Raw genomic sequence first — 20307 nt, 5'->3', positions numbered from 1 at the left:
GATACAGTGTTTATATATATGGTAAACTACATGGAACGCTCCATAAACGAAGCTTGGAATCACTGCAGGCTTTCATCATTTCATCCTTTCTCTGATGTTTATGCACATTGAAGAAATAAATAATTGGGAAAGAAAAAGTAAATTAGAAAATTTAAAAGCGGAGATATACTGTTGAGCACTTACAGTGGTTATATTTTTCAGCCACTTCATATTCTTATTATGGACATAATATAGTTATAATATGTAATTAGTTTACAGTGTTTATCCTGAGTTTATTTAGTAGCTTGATGGCTCTCTGTATGCTTCAGTTGCTCTAAGGTAAATCCACCTCTTTTTTAAAATTGAATTCTGATTGTTTTGGATTATGAAATATATTCTTTAAGTTTATGATATTATATCATTACTTAAAAGCTTGAGAATATTACTTTTTCTTTCTGTTGTAATAGGTTCATGGAAAGCTTTCACTAGCTTCTGTAGCCCAAGGTTTCAGGGAGGATGATGGCAAACACCTGTATGTAAAATTCAGTTAATTATGGACAAAATTCCTACAGAATAACAATTGACTACCATTGTAAATTATGGAACATCAGCATCTGGCAATGGGACTAGTGGATTTCCCATATATAAGTATACTGCATGCCAGTTGCTAGAGGGATTGATCTAGGTAATGAAACAGGATAATTTGGTTTTTTATATTTATTTATATATTTACATATTATAAATATATATAATCTAAATAATTTGATTATTTAGATAATCTTTTAATTTCAGTTAATTATAAAGCCAACAAATATAAAACCTTATATACATTTCAGTAATACTTTGTATGTGTGTGTTTGTGTGTGTGTATATATATATATAATATAAATTAATTTTTCCCATGGTGATTTATATGTTTTATACATTATAGCTAGGGAATTCAACTAAATCAATATATTTCTGACTTTTAAAGAATATGAGGGCTTCGGAAAAGTCTTTCCAGATTTGAATTCTTTTGTAGTGATCATGGAATGCTTTCCATTTACCTGTATTTGCCTGGCTGACCCTTCTACATTCTTGTATCATAAACTTTTTGCCTTTTCATACTGTTCATGGGGATCTCGTGGTAAGAATACTAGAGTGGTTTGCCATTCCTTCCTCCAGTAGACCATGTTTTGTCAGAATTCCACTGCTACTTGTTCGTCTTGGGTGGCCCTGCACAGCATGGCTCATAGCTTCACTGAGTTAAGCAAGCCCTTTCGCCATGACAAGGCTGTGATTCATTTCACATGCTAGTAAGATTGTGCTCAAAATCCTTCAAGCTAGGCTTCAGCAGTATGTGAACTGAGAACTTCAGATGTACAAGCTGAATGTAGAAAATGCAGAGAAACCAGAGATCAAATTGCCAACATTCTTTGGATCAGAGAGAAAGCAAGGGAGTTCCAGAAAAACACCTACTTCTATTTCATTGACTGTGTGAAAGCCTTTGACTGTGTGCATCACAACAAAACTCAAATTTCTTAAAGAGATGGGAATACCAGACCACCTTACCTGTCTCCTGATAAACTTATGTGTGAATCAAGAAGCAACAGTTAGAACCTTTCATGGAACAACTGACTGTTTCAAAATTGGGAAAGGAGTACTACAAGGCTGTATATTGTGACCGTGTTTATTGAACTTATATGCAGAGTGTGCATGCCTATTAAGTCACTTCAGTCATATCCAACTCTGTGCAATCCTATGGACTATGACCTGCCTGGCTCCTCTGTCCATGGGATTCTTCAGGCAAGAATACTGGATTGTGTTGCCCTGCCTTCCTCTGGGGATCTTCCCAACCCAAGGATCGAACCCACATCTCTTAAGACTCTTGCATTGGCAGACGGGCTCTTTACCACTAGCACCACCTGGGAAGCCCATATGCAGAGTACATCATGTAAAATGCTGGGCTGGATGAATCACAAGCATGAATCAAGATCACCAGGAGAAATATCAACAACATTAGTTATGCAGATGATACCACTCTAAACATAGGAAGTGAAGAGGAAATAAAGAGCCTCTTGATGAGGGTGAAAGAAGAGAATGAAAAAGCTTACTTAAAACTCAATATTCACAAAACTTAAGATCATAGTATCCAGTCCTATCACTTCATTGCAAATGGAAGGGGAAAAGTTGGAAGCAGTGACAGATTTTATTTTCTTGGGCTTCATAGCTCAGTTGGTAAAGAATCTGACTGCAATGTCCCGGATTAGATTCCTGGGTTGGGAAGATCCCCTGGAGAAGGAAATGGCAACCCACTCCAGTATTCTTGCCTAGAAAATTCCATGGACAGAGGAGCCTGGCAGGCTACAGTCCATTGGATCGCAAGAGTCAGACACGACTTAGTGACTGCACCACCACCACCACCACCACCACCAAAATCACTGCAGATGGTGACTGCAGCCATAAAATTAAAAGACGCTTGCTGATTGGGAGAAAAGCAGTGACAGACCTAGACAGCATATTAAGAAGCAAAGACATGAAATCCCGACAGAGATCTGTATAGTCAAAGCTGTGGATTTTCCAGTAATCACATACAAATGTGAGTTGGACCATAAAGAAGGCTGAGTGCTGAAGAATTATTGTAGTAAAAAATGTTTCAAAATCACTAATCTGTTGTTTACCAGCAAAGAACTTTAGTATCAGTAAAGGCAGATATCTTAGCTCAAGAATATACAGCTGTTTAGTTTGTATTCTAAAGCCATGTCTTCAGATTTTCAATTTAGATCTTCTTGAGTTAATTAAAAACTAGATCCAGATTAAAGAATTCTATAATGCTAATAAAATTGCCTAGTTCTGAGAGCTCAGGATACGTTCTAATATTAACAAACCAATTAGTTCTTACTAACATTTGAATAATTTAAAATATCTACCTACATCGTATTTTAAACACCACTAAAGAGAATGTACCTCTTGGTCCATGATCTCTGCTGTCCAGATATGTTGCTCTGTGTTTCTAGTTTCAGAGATCGAGGTCAGCTCCAGGGCATTGTCACCCTTGACCATCAGTCTCCAGTCTGTCCTTCTCAGGTATCAAAACACAGTTTCCACATTACAGATGACCTTCAATTATGTAGAGTTGCCTCGATTTAGGTGGGCCCTGGGTGACAAGAGAAGTAAGCCCTTTCTGCAGTAACTCTTTCCCCAGAAATCTTCCCATCTGCCAAGTGAGAATCTTTGGCTTCTTGTAACTGTTTTTTAGAACTCACATTGGACCATCCTATTTTTCTCACAAACAGACTTTATTTCATTACATCCCTCAGAAATTGTAGTACTATAAACTATTTTTTGTCCCATTATTGCAAAGGTCAGTGGAATATTGATTTCATCTTTAATTTTTCTGTTGTATAATAATGAAAACCAAAATTGTATAATTTTTATACATGGTGAGATTTTGATTGTGTGATAATATTTTTTTCTGTTTCAGCTCTGCTTAAGCCAGTATGTAAAATAGTTACCTTTGTGGAGTTTTACCAGAGGTCTAAGCTTTTTCCCCCTTATGTTTCCTTTAAAGTTTATTTTCCTGGGTAACTTGTTTACCTTACTTTCTTTTGTATATACATTCCCTTTGCATATAGAATCAATCCTTTAAATCTATCTATCCATCCAGAATTAACTTTCTTGTATATAAAGCAAATATAAACTTTATTGTGCATAATAGAATCCATGAAAGCTACAATTTAGACTTGTTAAAATCTGTATGCAGGTCAGGAAGCAACAGTTAGAACTGGACATGGAACAACAGACTGGTTCCAAATAGGAAAAGGAGTGCATCAAGGCTGTATATTGTCACCCTGCTTATTTAACTTATATGCACAGTACATCATGAGAAACTGGACTGGAAGAAACACAAGCTGGAATCAAGATTGCCGGGAGAAATATCAATAACATCAGATACGCAGATGACACCACCCTTATGGCAGAAAGTGAAGAGGAACTAAAAAGCCTATTGATGAAAGTAAAAGAGGAGAGTGAAAAAACTGGCTTAAAGCTCAACATTCAGAAAACAAAGATCATGGCATCCGATCCCTCACTTCATGGGAAATGGATGGGGAAACAGTGGAAACAGTGTCAGACTTTATTTTTGTGGGCTCCAAAATCACTGCAGATGGTGACTGCAGCCATGAAATTAAAAGACGCTTACTCCTTGGAAGAAAAGTTATGAGCAACCTAGATAGCATATTCAAAAGCAGAGACATTACTTTGCCGACTAAGGTCCATCTAGTCAAGGCTATGGTTTTTCCAGTGGTCATGTATGGATATGAGAGTTGGACTGTGAAGAAGGCTGAGCCCCGAAGAATTCATGCGCTTGAACTGTGGTGTTGGAGAAGACTCTTGAGAGTCCCTTGGACTACAAGGAGATCCAACCAGTCCATTCTGAAGGAGATCAGCCCTGGGATTTCTTTGGAAGGAATGATGCTAAAGCTGAAGCTCCAGTACTTTGGCCACCTCATGTGAAGGGTTGATTCATTGGAAAAGACTCTGATGCTGGGAGGGATTGGAGGCAGGAGGAGAAGGGGACGACAGAGGATGAGATGGCTGGATGGCATCACTGACTCAATGGACGTGAATCTGAGTGAACTCCGGGAGTTGGTGATGGACAGGGAGGCCTGGCGTGCTGCGATTCATGGGGTCACAAAGAGTCAGACATGACTGAGCGACTGAACTGAACTGATATCAGTTTTAACTGCTGGAGGATTATTTTCTCCTCCTTCATATGGAAATATGACCTGTGATTCATGATAAACATGTTATTATCTACGGCTAAAATGTTCTCTCTGTCCGCAATAGGGTTATTCCAGTTACATTAAGCCCAACCAAAGATAATCTTCTAATCAAGGATATTATTTAAACTTGAAAACTGATTATGTAAAAAGTTATACAGATTATTTCAGTAGCTGTACTTTGCAACATATAATCTAGCAAATATTCTCACTTTAGTTCTGCTTTCTATTAATGTATTTGTTTTGATACATGGAGAAATCTTGAGGTTTGATACTCTGTTAATGGGTGCTTTTATAGATCAGATTAAACAAATTCTGTTTTACAAGTCAAAATATTTCTGATTTTTTTATCTTAGAGTTATCTCTAAGTCAGTTTTTCCAAAGAAATTAATAATTGCACACTGTGTGTGTGTGTCTGTGTTTGCTAGTTGCTCAGTTGTGTCTGACCGTTTGTGACACCATGGACTGTAGTGAGCCAGGGTCGTCTGTCCATGGTATTCTCTCGGCAGGAATACTGGAGCAGGTTTAGGTTAAATATTTCCCCTTATTAAATTTCACCCTTTTCCTATATCACAAAAGAATTACTTTAATGACATTGTTTATGTTGTTTACCAAGTCAGCATCCTATAATGGTTCTGAGATAACGGTTCTCTTCACATTGAACTGATCAGTTTATCTGCTGTGTTCTCCATTAGAATGCAGGATTCTCTAGCACATGCAACATATCTGTTTCATATCTGTGCCCTGCATATAGTAAATATGCAATGTTGTTTTTACAACTGAATCATGAAATGTCTTTAATTCTTGGGAATGACCAGCTCCTTTTTGTCAGATATTTTTTATTACCATTTATTATATCTCACTTCATAGATTTTCCAATTCATACAATTTCATAAAGCAACTGTTATTTGTGGTAGTTCTATTACTACAAGAATTAGAAAAAATAAAAACACCATTTACTTTTATAAATGGGTATAATATTTTATGTTGAATTTTTATTTATTTTAAATACAGTGCATTTCACACATTGACTTCTCTATTATTAACAGATTGTATTCTGGTACTTACAGAAATGTATAATTTGACTCTGAGTTGCGGATAGGTATGAATCAGATAGGCTTCCCAGGTGGCACTAGTGGTAAAGAACCACCTGCCGGTGCAGGAGACATAGGAGACTCCGGTTCAATCCCTCGACCTGGAAGATCCCCTGGAGGAGAGCAGGACAACCCACTGCGGTATTCTTGCCTGGAGAATCTCCACTGGCCGAGGAGCCTGGAGGGCTGCAGTCCATAGGGTTGCAAAGAGTTGGACATGACTGAAGTGACTTAGCATGCACACATGAGTTGAATATAGAGTTTTCTGGTATAGGTAAAATAATCTGGTTAGTTTAGTGATCTATTCTTTTTTGATTATATAATTTTTGACATATAATCTCACTAAATTATTACTTAGGCAGAATATATACTTAGAATAATTTCTGTGACTTTTGGCAGTATTTTTTAAAAAATTCAATTTTAAAATTGAAGGAATTTTCAAGTTCTTCCGTATTATAAAAACTTTATTTTATTCTTAAGAATGAATAAAACTGGACTGATTACTCATCGCTATTTGATATTTTGTTTGAAATGAAGGATTTAGTAAAGAAGATTTTGCTTGGATCAAATTTGAGAATTTTTTGCTTTGAGCACAAATGAGTTTTCTGAAGGTCTAGCTTGTTTTTTCTCAAGAGTGCTTCGACAGTTTAAGCCTATAATAATTGGATAGAGTTAATGTACTCTTGAAAATATGCAAGGTTCATCTGACTGACCTCTACTTGAACCTACCTTAAACTATAGCCTCTCTTTCCTTGTTTATGCCTTAACTATAATATTTATCAAATAATTTTCTTTTACTAATTATGGTTCTTAGTTTTTATCTTTGACTTTGTGAATCCGTTATTAAGAAAAGGGACTCATGGTATTTTTGTTGTATATTACATAAATATTTAAAAGAAAATGAACCAGTGTTTTTCTGAATACAAAAATAAAGAACTTAAAGGTGTATTTTATTAAAAAGCAATTTTAAACTTAAATTTATTTAAACTTGAGAACTTAAAATTATTAAATATATTTATTTAAGAATATAAATAAATGAAAGTCAGAATTTGGATAGTTTGGAACTGTTAGTATACACATTATTCACTCATACATACTGTGTTTAAAAGGAGGAGCCCATAGTTTGTAGAATATAAATTACTGTTTCATTTTTCATAACTAGTCATTGGTATAGCCATTTTTATTCAACTCTGTTCATATGATTTAATTGTATAAGTGTCTTGCTTTTTTCTCTTTTGATTATTAATATTTCTTGAAATGAATTACATGGTTAAATATATATGTATTATTCTTAATAATTATTCAGGATCTGAGTCTCTAAGGTAATGTCAAAATTTGAACCAGACATAGTTTAGTAGTTTTAAAATTTAATTGAGGCTTTTGGAATTTGAAGGAGCACAGGGAGAAAAGAAGAAAGCTGTTGCAGAGGAGTGATACAGGAATAACAATTGGTTCTATAATTAAATTTAACCCAAAGAGAATTGCAGGATCCAGATGATTTATGATAGTGAAAATGTCCCTTATTTCCCTTATTTCACTCTTATTCATTGCTGTTGTGATTAAATCAGGAAGTTAAAGAAAAGGGCAAGACACTCAGGTCAATTACTTCTGTAGTGAAAACTTGAGTCTAATACTGTAGGTAACAGTATTTAATGAAGACCTCTATTTAAAACAATAGTTGTTTTAAGTTATTTGGAGTCACAGTACTGTATAATTTTTTCTGTATAATATTCTCTGTGGACACATATATATACATATATTTATGTGCCTTATTTTTGTAACTGGAATTTCATTTCTTGAGGTCAAAGATAGCGTCATCTCTGTGGCTTACTTATAATTCCTAAAATAAATAGTTTAAATGAGAATATCTCAAGAGACAGCCAACTCAAAACTTAATTAATCCCAAGTGATTTGGAAATTAGAATCTATTGTTTGGCATGTGTAAATGTAAAATAGTATTTCTGTGGGATGTACAAAGAGAAGTGAAAGTCAGGTGGAGACAAAAAAAAGTGACATTGAATACCAAGAATTTTCCAAGGTATTTCCCTTGATGCAACATTTTTGATAGGCTAGCACAAATATGGTTTCTAAAGCATAAGTAAAAAAGAGTAAATTTACATCAGTGTTTCATGTTTTATAGGTGTTAATAATAGTACCATAAGAATATTCTCTTCAGCTTAGCTCATTCATAGTCAAAGCAGGAGGAAATATCTATGTAGGTTCATTTTTTCTTTTAATTGTAAACTGTCATTCCATGGAAGAGTTATCTATGAAAGAATATTAGGAACTTCAACTTTATCACTATGCAAAAATTCTTAGCAGGAGCAAAACTATATAAAAAAAACATATTCACAGTCAATAAATTCCTAGGCTATATAAATACAATGACCAAAACCAAAAATAAACAAATGAAAAACAATTTCAAGTTTATTTCAACAAGTCAGTCAAAATGACAGGGGATTATGTAGCTACAGTTACAGTTAATCTTGTCTCTCAGCAATCTAAACATTCTAAATTTATGATTTAAAAGCACTTAGCCAACTATTCTCATATGGAAATAGATTTTTAGTTCTGAACATACAGAATTTTCATGGGAAAAAATGCAATATCAAATTACTTTGAGATGACAATTAAAATTAATATTAATTTCTTTATGAATCATTCAAAATATTTCATGTGAGAGTACCACTGATTTCTGACTTAAAAAACAGTCACATCTCTTATATTTTAATAGCTTAGAGCCTGATGTATTCTGTAATTCAGATATTTTAGAATTAAAAGAAGAGTAATAGGTGCTTGTACATGTATTTCATAGGATCTTCAGGGGACCCTGGGTTAACTTGTTACTTAAGCACATTAATATATCTACAGCAACATGTAGAGAAAGTCACACTATTAATCACACTAAGTAGAATAAAGTTTGTAACTAGTTATCATATTAATTGGCTGATGATTAAGGTTATGACAATCATGCAAGAAATTTTTCAGAGCTTTTTTGGATTTTGAAATTATAAAATGTCATAGATAAACATCTAAAATATTTTCCCCTGTAGTTTTAAAAATTTGAAGATGTATATATAAGTTTGTGTGCATATGTATGTGTTCTCTGTCTCTGTCTGTCTCTCTCTCACATGAACAAACCTTGGAATGAGGAAATAGTTTTATTGTAAGACAGCCGAGCTCATTTGATTATGTGTTGTCCGTGGCTGCTTTTGAACTACAATGGCAGAGTTGAGAAGTTGTAGCAGAAATTTATTATTGTCACCTGACCCCATACCCTAAGCCTAATATATTTTATCTGAGCCTTTACAGAAAATGTGTGCTAGCCCTAATAACTCCAGAATTCAGTTATGTTCCTCTTTTAAAGCGAGTAAGACTGCCATAAATTTGTGTTAGCTTAATATTTATGTAAACTAAAGTAAATCACTGAATGGATGAACTTTCATTGTCTGTGTAGTATTTTGAAAATTTTAATTTTCAATTAAAATTTATAGTCTAAATATAAAAATAAGCTGTAATTGTTTAATTACATTTTAAAAAGGGAAATGAACTTAATGTTATTTTTGTTTCTTGAAGGTAATATTATGCATTTTTCTGGTTGTACAGTTTTAAATTCCCTGAAACATATAGGCAAATCTTGAAGTGTCCAATTAAAATAGTATATAATACTACATAGACATATATTAATATTAATTGTAGCAATAATAATACAAATTCAGACCATTATTGGTATTTCAAAAGATGCTTAATATTAATTTTTTGTTTAATTTTGATTTTTTAGTTTTAAGTTATAAAGGCACACTAATTTCTCAGTTTGATAATTGATAAATTTTTGACCTTATTAAGTTTTGTGCTGGTGCTCAGTGACTAAATCATGTCAGAGTTTCTGCGACCCCATGGACTGTAACCCACTAGGTTCCTCTGTCCATGCAATTTTTCAGTCAAGAATACTGGAGTGGGTTGCCATTTTCTTCTCCAGGGAATCTTCCCAACTCAAGAATCGAACCCGTGTCTTCTGCATTGGCAGGTGAATCCTTTACCACTGAGTGACCTGGGAAGCCACAATTTGGGCACTTCTAAAAGTTAAAATCATTAGAAAGTTATTTAAAAACTAAATTGGATGACTTTCCCCCTTTTTTTACTTATAGGATTAGCATCATGCAACTCAGAGGTCACAGTCCCTATGAATTCTCCTCGGCAGAGCTGCTCACTACCCTTTCTGTGTGTCTTACCCTCTGTTGTCCCTGTGTATCTCCTAAGAGTCTACGTCATGATTATTTATTTATATAAACTGTCCCGCTTTCCTCACTTATTTTTAAACTCAGCACCTGGCCTGGTATCTGGCACATAAGACACAATGCTCAATAAATGCTTTTTCAATATATTAGGCTCTTGTTCTTAAAAGAATACTCTCACTTTTCCTTAAAATCTTTTTTCTCCAACATTTATATAAATATACATCAACTATTTATTTATTCAATAAATGGTGGTTTTTCTTAAAATTTAAAAAAATCTTTTAAAATCTTTTAAATCTTTTAATCTTTAAAATCTTTTAAAATTAAAAGATTTATTCTTTTAATTAAAGTTTAATTAAAGAATGTACTCAGAGCACTGCCCCAGCCATAGACATGTATGCTCTTCTCTCTTGGGAGAGGGCCCTTGCTGAAAGAAAACAGTGTTCCTTAGAAGATGAGTCCCACCTCCAAGTATGATTCCTTGTTTGTCACCGCAACACCTTGTACTCCTCACCACCTGCCATAAGGGGGCATCCTGTTAGACATGGAATTTTTCCAGGCTATCTTAAAGCATGTAAACTTGATCTTGTAATTCTGCATATACATGAAGTCAGACTCACACATTGAACTAAAGTGTCAGTATTTCTTGTATTAAAGAAAGATGGTTGTATCCCAAAAGGCAAACTTTTAACATTCATTTTACAGTTTAGTGGGATTTGGTGGGGGTTTAGTTCTTACTGTTGATAGGTTGTTTTTGTTTTTGTTTTTTCCTTTTGGCAAGGGAGTGTAGTTCTAAAAGTTGAAGCTGATTTCTCACCCCCAGTAAATGGAAACCCAGAAAACTGCCAGTGACTTGAACGGTCCTTTACTCATCTGGACCCAGCAAATTTTTGCTGCATGGGTCTGGACCACCTCAAATTTGTCCACCTAATTCATCTTCTCAGATACATGTATCTTGGCCAGTCAGCTAGCAACATTATCTTTCAACAACATAGTTCGTAATGTAGTCAAAAGCTTGAACTGTACAGTTACCTCACCATTAGAGTACCTCCTACATATTTAAGTTTCTTTCTCTTACATGTTGATTATCTACACTCCTTGAATTCACTTTATACTGGTAAGCTACTATGATCTACAGTTCAGTTCAGTCAGTCAATCATGTCTGAGCCTTTGTGACCCCATGAATCACAGCACGCCAGGCCTCCCTATCCATCACCAATTCCCAGAGTTCACCCAAACTCATGTCCATCGATTCGGTGATGCCATCCAGCCATCTCATCCTCGGTCGTCCCCTTCTCCTCCTGCCTCCAATCCCTCCCAGAGTCTTTTCCAATGAGTCAACTCTTTGCATGAGGTGGCCAAAGTATTGGAATTTCAGCTTTAGCATCAGTCCTTCCAAAGAACACCTGGGACTGATTTCCTTTAAAGTGGACTAGTTGGAACTCCTTGCAGTCCAAGGGACTCTCAAGAGTCTTCTCCAACAACACAGTTCAAAACCGTCACTTCTTTGGCGCTCAGCTTTCTTCATAGTCCAACTCTCAAATCCATACATGACCACTGGAAAAACCATAGCCTTGACTAGATGGACCTTTGTGGGCAAAGTAATGTCTGCTTTTCAATATGCTATCTATGTTGGTCGTAACTTTCCTTCCAAGGAGTAAACATCTTCTAATTTCACAGCTGCAATCACCATCTGCAGTGATTTTGGAGCCCCCAAAAATAAAATCTGACACTGTTTCCTCTGTTTCCCCATACATTTCCCATGAAGTATTGGACCAGATGCCATGATCTTCGTTTTCTGAATATTGAGCTTTAAGCCAACTTTTTCATTCTCCTCTTTCACGTTCATCAAGAGGCTTTTTAGTTCCTCTTCACTTTCTGCCATAAAGGTGGTGTCGTCTGCATATCTGAGGATATTGATATTTCTCCCGGCAATCTTGATTTCCACTTGTGCTTCATCCAGCCCAGCGTTTCTCATGATGTACTGTGCATATAAGTTAAATAAGCAAGGTGACAATATACAGCCTTGACGTACTCCTTTTCCTATTTGGAACCAGTCCGTTGTTCCATATCCAGTTCTAACTGTTGCTTCCTGACCTGCATACAGGTTTCTCAAGAGGCAGATCAGGTGGTCTGGTATTCCCATCTCTTTCAGAATTTTCCACAGTTTCTTGTGATCCACACAGTCAAAGGCTTTGGCATGGTCAATAAAACAAAAGTAGATGTTTTTCTAGAACTCTGTTGCTTTTTCCATGATCCAGCAGATGTTGGCAATTTGATCTCTGGTTCCTCTGCCTTTTCTAAAATTAGCTTGAACATCAGGAAGTTCACGGTTCACGTATTGCTGAAGCCTGGCTTGGAGAATTCTGAGCATTACTTTACTAGTATGTGCTGCTGCTAAGTCACTTCAGTCATTTCTGACTCTCTGCGACCCCATAGACGGCAGCTCACCAGGCTCCCCCATCCCTGGGATTCTCCAGACAAGAATACTGGAGTGGGTTGCCATGGTGCAATTGTGCAGTAGTTTGAGCATTCTTTGGCATTGCCTTTCTTTGGGATTGGAATGAAAACTGACCTTTTCCAGTCCTGTGGCCACTGCTGAGTTTTCCAAATTTGCTGGCATATTGAGTGCAACACTTTCACAGCATCATCTTTCAGGATTTGAAATAGCTCAACTGGAATTCCATCACCTCCACTAGCTTTGTTCGTACTGATGCTTTCTAAGGCCCACTTGACTTCACATTCCAGGACGTCTGGCTCTAGGTGAGTGATCACACCATCGTGATTATCTTGGTCATGAAGATCTTTTTTGTATAATTCTTCTGTGTATTCTTACCACCTCTTCTTAATATCTTCTGCCTCCGTTAGGTCCATACCATTTCTGTCCTTTATCAAGCCCATCTTTGCATGAAGTATTACCTTGGTATCTCTAATTTTCTTGAAGAGATCTCTAGTCTTTCCCATTCTGTTGTTTTCCTTTATTTCTTTGCATTGATCGCTGAGGCTTTCTTATCTCTCCTTGCTATTTTTTGGAATTCTGCATTCAGATGCTTATATCTTTCCTTTTCTCCTTTGCTTTTCTCTTCTCTTCTTTTCACAGCTATTTGTAAGGGCTCCCCAGACGGCCATTTTGCTGTTTTGAATTTCTTTTCCATGACGATGGTCTTGATCCCTGTCTCCTGTACAGTGTCACAAACCTCTATCCATAGTTCATATACAGTATTCCATCATTATTTCTAGTCAGAATATTTATTCTGGTGAGCATATATCTGTGGGTAAAGGTGGCTTTTTGTTTTATTTGTTCGAGGAGCACATATGTTTAACTCCCTTGGCGTCTACTTCTTAATTGACAAGGTGAGAAAAGTCATCATGGAATAGGAATAACTGATCCTAAGTATCATTTCCCATTGTATCCCATTCTCTATATTCTTCTTAACTTTCAAAAATGTGTAATTTTATTTCTTTCAGTTGGAGATAGATAATCTTTGAATTTTATTTTAACCCTCCAGTCCCACTTTCTCACACTGCCTATATTTTGATCAGCCAGTCGCCCAAGCTACTGTATAGGTCTTCTCAGTATTTATTGGTCCTCTGCCCCCTTTGTACTTTTTGTTAAGCTTTTTGATCCCTCATCTGACCAACATATATGTTATCTTCTCCAAGAAAACTGTCAAAATCACCCAAGATGGAATTAACCATTATGATCTTTCTCATTGTCACGTGTTGTCATCCTGTTAGTGTCAAATTGTTTAAGCAGCTCTGCAGCAGATGAGAAACGGGCTTTTGAGTTAGATGACTTGAATTCAGGTCCCAGTGCCACCACTTACTGAATAAAACACCTTGGGCTAGTCACTGAATCCCTTCATTTTTTAACCTATCACATGAGGTAATAATAACTAGTTCAAATAGTTGTTAAGAGAATCCAATAAAACAGCATGTATAAATTCAACCTGTAAATGATAAAGTTCTTTGTAAGTGTTAGATAATCTTAAGATATGAATTGAAAGATGGAGCCCTTAGGAAGATGTAGATACTGTCTTATTACTTATACTCCTGAATGCTAACACTGTCCTATACTCATACCAGGAGTTTTCAAAAGAGTTGATTTGATTATTAATTTCTTGCCAGATACAAAAAGGAAAACAAAATCACATCTCATTTGAGACATATGCTTGTAAAATACTTCCTTTATGCATATATAGCCTGAGTTATTTGTAGCATTGCTAGATAAATTTGGCTTTCTTAAGCTTATGGCTTAAGTTGTACAAAATCACATTTATTGCTTTCACCTTAAAATTTCAAAAATAAGTGCTTTTTTATTTAGAGAATGTGCAAGGATAATGTCAGACAGTGTTTGTATTTTCAATAGCTCTATTAAATGTCTCAACATCTCTAGATATCTTCAGTGTGTATCTCTAATAAAAAATCCATTTGTCTTAGTAATACTTTTGTTGACACTTAGAAATAGTGCCAACCAAAATGATTATAAAGTTTTTGAAAGGCGATAAGTCTTCCAAAATTGTCTGCTTGTGTTCTCATGGCAAAATCAGATTTTAGTTTTTGTTTCTTCTTTTTTTTTTTTTTTATTTGAGGAGGGTCCATTATCATTCTGTTCATTCTAATTATATCTCATTAGTAAAGGTGCAAAGATATAGTGACCTGAAATCACAATGGCCATTTTCAAAGTTCCCAGAATACTTTTTTTTCAAATTGCAGTTTCACTATCCTGTCATTTTGTTATCACTTCCTTGAACAAAAGCATTGATGGAGCATTTGTATCTATTTTTCTTATTTTCTTATGATAGTATATACTTGGGAAAAAATATGAATCTTCTTGTTACATGCAGTTCTTTAGAAGTTCATTTAAAATTAGTCTGTGAGAAATGAATATAATTGCATATTTTTTTCTGATTTGTAAAAACTGTATGTATTTCAAAACTCTAGTACACAGAATATATGGTGAATAATTCTTTGTATAACCAATCATTATATAGCCTCATAACCTAATACTTCATTATATAGCGTTACAATCTAAAATCTAAATTGATATGGAGTACAGATTTTAATTTTGATTTTTCTACTATGCATAGCTCTTTGGCCTTCTACTTAGTTTTTTTGTCTGAATTTCAAATAGTTGAGTAGCCAACAGGTGATAAACATCCCATTAATCTTTCTGACTCTAGCTCCTGAGTATTAGAATCGCTGATCAATTACAACAATTGTCTCTTAAATGAGCTTTTCACATCTGCCTCTTATTTCATTAGTTAGCTGTCTGCCCAAAGATCTGATAAAATGGAATACTAGTGCCTTTTTACAACTTGTTCTGTAGGTCTGCACATTAAGGGTAGAGTTGTTAGCAGAATGGGCACAAAAGGGTATTTATCCACTCCCTACAATAAATATACATGCTAGTGTCTGGAAGACATTTGAGACTCTTTACTGAAATCACCTTAAGAAGAAAAAAATAACTGGCCCACTTTAGCTAGCTATTTAGCAACAGCTAATGTAAGATCAGGCTTCCCTGGTAGCATGGCATTTCTTATTATGTAGTGCTTTTACTGATTATATTTGTCTTCATATAAAAAGAAAAATGAGTCTATTAATTTAGTTAATTTTAGCAACAGTTAAAAACTTTAAAAAATATATTTGAAATTAGCAAACATCATGATTAACATACTCTCCTCCAGAGATTGTTATTAATCCTTGGTTACATTTTTCTCTATATGTTAAAAATACTACCCAATCATGACCTGCCTTCTCTTCTTATACAGCAGTCATCCTTTTAATGGAAAAAAAGTCAATGAATAATATATATAATCAACATTTAGACTTTTTAAGAAGAGTATTTTCTTACCTGTAGAATGGTAATAATAATCGTATGTCTTAAACTGGAGCCTATTATACAGAGTGAAGTAAGTCAGAAAGAAAAACACCAATACAGTATAATAACGCATATATATGGAATTTAGAAAGATGGTAATGATAACCCTGTATGCTAGACAGCAAAAGAGACACAAATGTATAGAACAGTCTTTCAGACTCTCTGGGAGAGGGAGGGAGTGGGATGATTTGGGAGAATGGCATTGAAACATGTATAGTATCATATATGAAATGAATCTCCAGTCCAGGTTCGATGCATGATACTGGATGCTTGGGGCTGGTGCACTGGGACGACCCAGAGGGATGGTACAGGGAGGGAGGAGGGAGGGGTCTTCAGGATGGGGAACACGTGTATATCCCCAGGAAACAGGTGTGGCGGATTCATGTTGGTGTATGGCAAAACCAATACAATATTGTAAAGTAATTAACCTCCAATTAAAATAAATAAATTCATATATATATATAAAATAATACTATGTCATAAAATACAATGAGAACTAAATGAGTTATTTGTACATAAGGCACTTAACACAGTACCCAGCACATAGCATGTGATCAATGAGTAGTAGCCATTATTACATTGAATTCTTTTTACTTCAGACTTCTATTCAGAGACTTTGGAAGCAGAACATGGAATATTTTATTTTATAAGTATTGTGTAACGTGGTAATTGTATAAGAAATTCATTTTATAATATTTCAAAATTCATTTAATCATTGACAACCTATGGGTCGTTACCTATAACAAAGTAAAAATTATTTTATTGTCTTTTGGAAGAAAATTTAGATAGATCTTCAGTGATCATTGTTCTGTGTTTCTGGAGACAATCACATCGTAAATGTCATTGTAATAAAAGGAGCTCTAACTGGCTTATCAGTTTTGAAAGCTACCCATGCCTTGTTTAAATAGAAGAAATACCTTGACCAAATAAATAACCCAAATCTGAGGTCAATTTTTATGTATTTTTCATATCTTCTTGAAATATCTGTATATTTTGAAATTAATGCTATAAGAATCTGTTACTGATTATCTCTATTTTATTTTAGGAATTCTATTTTTTAATGTTTTATAAGTTAAAACTACATAATAAATTAACTTAGAATGATGATTTCTACCACTGTTATTTCATCTTATTTTAACCTTTCTTTTTTGTAGGCCTCGTTTGTATGAAGTCCAGCACATCTGTAGTTGAGCTTGTTATGCTGCTTTGTTCTCAGGTATGAAATCTTAATCACGTGATTACATTAAATTACATGAGGATTGCTTTATGTCATTAAACAGGAGAATGGATGTAAATATATATGTATATGTTTATGTATTTGAAAATATTTATTATCTCATAGATGAAGAAAATAGAGATACGTAGTTATGTAAATGATCTTACCATGCAAATATTGATTGAATCTCCCTCCTTCTCCCATCCTTTTAGCTATCTTATTATTTTCCATCTTACCTAGCCTTCTATTGTTCCTTATTTTTTATTTTCTGCAAATATATATATATATAATTTGTTATAGCTGTTTTGATACCCTTCTTTACATCCATCATTTTTAAATGATAGAGTAGTCTTTATAATTTTAATGTTCATTGTTAATTGTATGGTTTCTTTTTCACTATTAGAGATAACGCAAACTGCAGGTTGTTTTTTTAATGCAGTTGCCAGAGTATAAAACACTGCTGATCAGCGAGGGGTTTTTGATACGATAATTGCTGCTTTCCCTTTTTAAATGTAATTTATATATTTCAGTATAAAATCTAAAAATCTACTTATACTATTTATCTTTAATAATCAGAATTAAAAATAGAATTATAATTTCTGGCTATTGTTTTTTTTAAGCAGTTAGAAGAAAATAGTATGTAACATTTTTCTGATAACCAAAATAGGGACCTAATGGTCTTTCTTCTCGCCAGCTCTGCCAAGTCTCCTGGTGGTCCTGATTTTCACATAAGTATTAAATATTTTGTAATATGAGAATGAAAAAAGAACTTATGTATGTTTGTAATAAGTAGTTTTTACATCCTAATTTCCGCAGTAGAAAGGAAAATTTATATATACTGTTTCTAGTTACTGACCTGAGGTCTGACTAAAACCACAACTAACTTCCAAATAAACAGCAATAGGGCTTCAACCTAATCCTTTAAAACATCAACAAAAGTAAAACCACCAAAACTTACCTATTTTTCAGTCTTCAGGTTTACTTTCTTCAAGAATATATTCATAGGGAAATCATTAGATCCATTTTCCACTTTTTATCCAGATATGTAATTAAGGAACATGTTAAAGGAAACAGCATCCCTGGCAGGAGTTCATCTGCAGGACATTTGAGAATTGTTACCCAAAGCCAGAGTCCTGAGTTCTAGAGACATTCTGTGAAATCTGTCTGGACCTCATAGGTTCTTGATGATGCCCGGTTGAAAGAAATGGTTTCATGGAGGAAAATAATGTAAAATTCCTTCTTCCTTAGCTCCTGGTTTCACTGCAGTTCAGAGAAATGAAGAATGTAGCATTAGGATCTAGTGTCTTTGATGGCCTCATCATCTAATCATAGGTTTAACATTACTCATTTGCTGGCTCCAGGAATTCCTGCCATTAAGGGCCCTAGAGATGAAACTTTGCCTCAGTTATTGATTGAAAGGAAGAGTGAGAAATTTAAGCTCTCTATGCAGTGCATTTTCTTTCAGTGTTTCAGCAAAGCTGTATTATAAACATGTCTCTCAACTTGATCTTTAGGTTGAACGTCTAAAATAATTCAGTGCATTTTAAATATTTAAGTGGTTAATGATTTAAAATACCTTGTTTAAATGGTTTAAAAATGTCTTTATTTTTTAAAAAAACAAGCTGCAGTTGTTTCATTTTCTATTAAACTGAAAAACTTTACTTTCCACAAAATATTTTTAAAGAAATAACTGATAAACAAATCAGTAATCTTCCTTTGATGCAATTCAGGTGGGAAGCATTCACTGTTCTACTTTAAAATTAGCTTATAAAAACATCTTTTGCAGATCATTCATTGTTGGACAGATATATAAAACCTTGGCTTTGAGGACACAAAAAATGGACATGTCTTCAGAATTTCTTAAAATAATCTGCCATTTTCTCCACTACTCAGATTCATGATGATTTATATCCTGTTTTCATCCATTAGCCAGACAACATAGCAGTAGCAGACTTCTGATAAAGAAAGATAAATATAGTTGTGGGTACTGTGGAGATTGCTTAGCAAGCAGCTCTCTCCAATGCTGAGTTCTCTCCTTCAGACCTTAATGCATTTCTTTGACGATGGAGCTGATCCCTATAGAATTAGCATGGTTCTGTAGGCTTTTTTTTTTTTTTTTTTTTTTTGGTGCCAAGGCAGAGGCAATCCTGAGGAATCGTTAAAACAGCAGAGTTTTGAGTTGTTTTTCTTCTGTTTTACAGTTAGCCCTTTCCAAATGTTGATATAACTCCATGTTATTATGATCAGCAGTTATTAGTACTAATAAAATAGCTGGAAATCTGAATGAGTAACTATCTTGATAGACTGCATGAATAAGTTTTTCCCACAATGGGAAACACAACAAAGATATTATCCACACTGTGGTTTAATTATTGGCTAAAATAAGTTTTTAATGCAAAAGAAATTTTCTGGTTTATTTATTTGTTTAGAATGTGTTTTGTTTCTCTAAATTTGGATAAAACATGGAAAGATAACATTTTGTTTGGAGAAAACAGGTAGTGAAGAATGGAAAAAGGAAAGGAAAAAGCAGCATTTCTCACAGCATTTGTTTTTCTTTCATTAGATGCCTTTATTTTGATGCTTTTGATTTCGGAAACTTCATGTTAACTACCACATATTATTAAGTCTATCAGCTTTTCTTTCCTTTTTATCTTGAGCTCTTGAATAAACTTACTATTGCCAGTGGTTTGTGTGCAAAATATGGTCTAAATTTACATGCGATCATATTACAAGTGTCTGAAGGTACTTGTCAAGGATAATTCAGTTCATATGGACAGTCTTTTAAACTCTAAGGGACATACATGCCAGTGGAATTTTAGGTCTCTTGAAAAACATATTTTAAGTTCTAAGATGCTATTAGCATTATCATTATATTACATTAATTGTTCCACAGATACTCAAAAACATTTTTTTTTACTGTATATGGAGTTTTCTTCTTCCTATAAATCTCATGACATAAAAGTAAATTTCAAGATTTACCTATTCTTCTTTTCTTTCAATTTGTTTTTAAAATGTACTTAGCAGTATCTTTTCAAAAAATTAAGAGTAAAATGAACTGGAGTAAAATAAAACAAAGTATCTTGAAAAGTCAGTGCTTAATAATGAATACAGTGTTTCCTCCAGAGTTCTTCAGTATCTCACA

At 34.3% G+C, this 20307-nt stretch overlaps 1 protein-coding gene across 8 annotated transcripts in view; it reads left to right on the top strand.

Annotated features, from left to right (window-relative positions):
- Window positions 1-20307, top strand: part of NBEA (neurobeachin) — a 666092-nt gene that overhangs the window by 279130 nt on the left and 366655 nt on the right. For all 8 annotated transcript variants that reach the window (XM_060394443.1, XM_060394442.1, XM_060394441.1 and 5 more), the window contains one exon: window positions 17104-17165. In XM_060394443.1, coding sequence (XP_060250426.1) covers window positions 17104-17165 — 62 coding nt within the window. The remainder of the gene's footprint in view (window positions 1-17103; window positions 17166-20307) is intronic.

The sequence above is a fragment of the Ovis aries genome, chromosome 10 (genome assembly GCF_016772045.2).
Source record: "Ovis aries strain OAR_USU_Benz2616 breed Rambouillet chromosome 10, ARS-UI_Ramb_v3.0, whole genome shotgun sequence".
NCBI lineage: Eukaryota > Metazoa > Chordata > Mammalia > Artiodactyla > Bovidae > Ovis > Ovis aries.
Note: the sequence above shows the minus strand (reverse complement) of the source record. Positions and strands in the feature narration are given on the sequence as shown.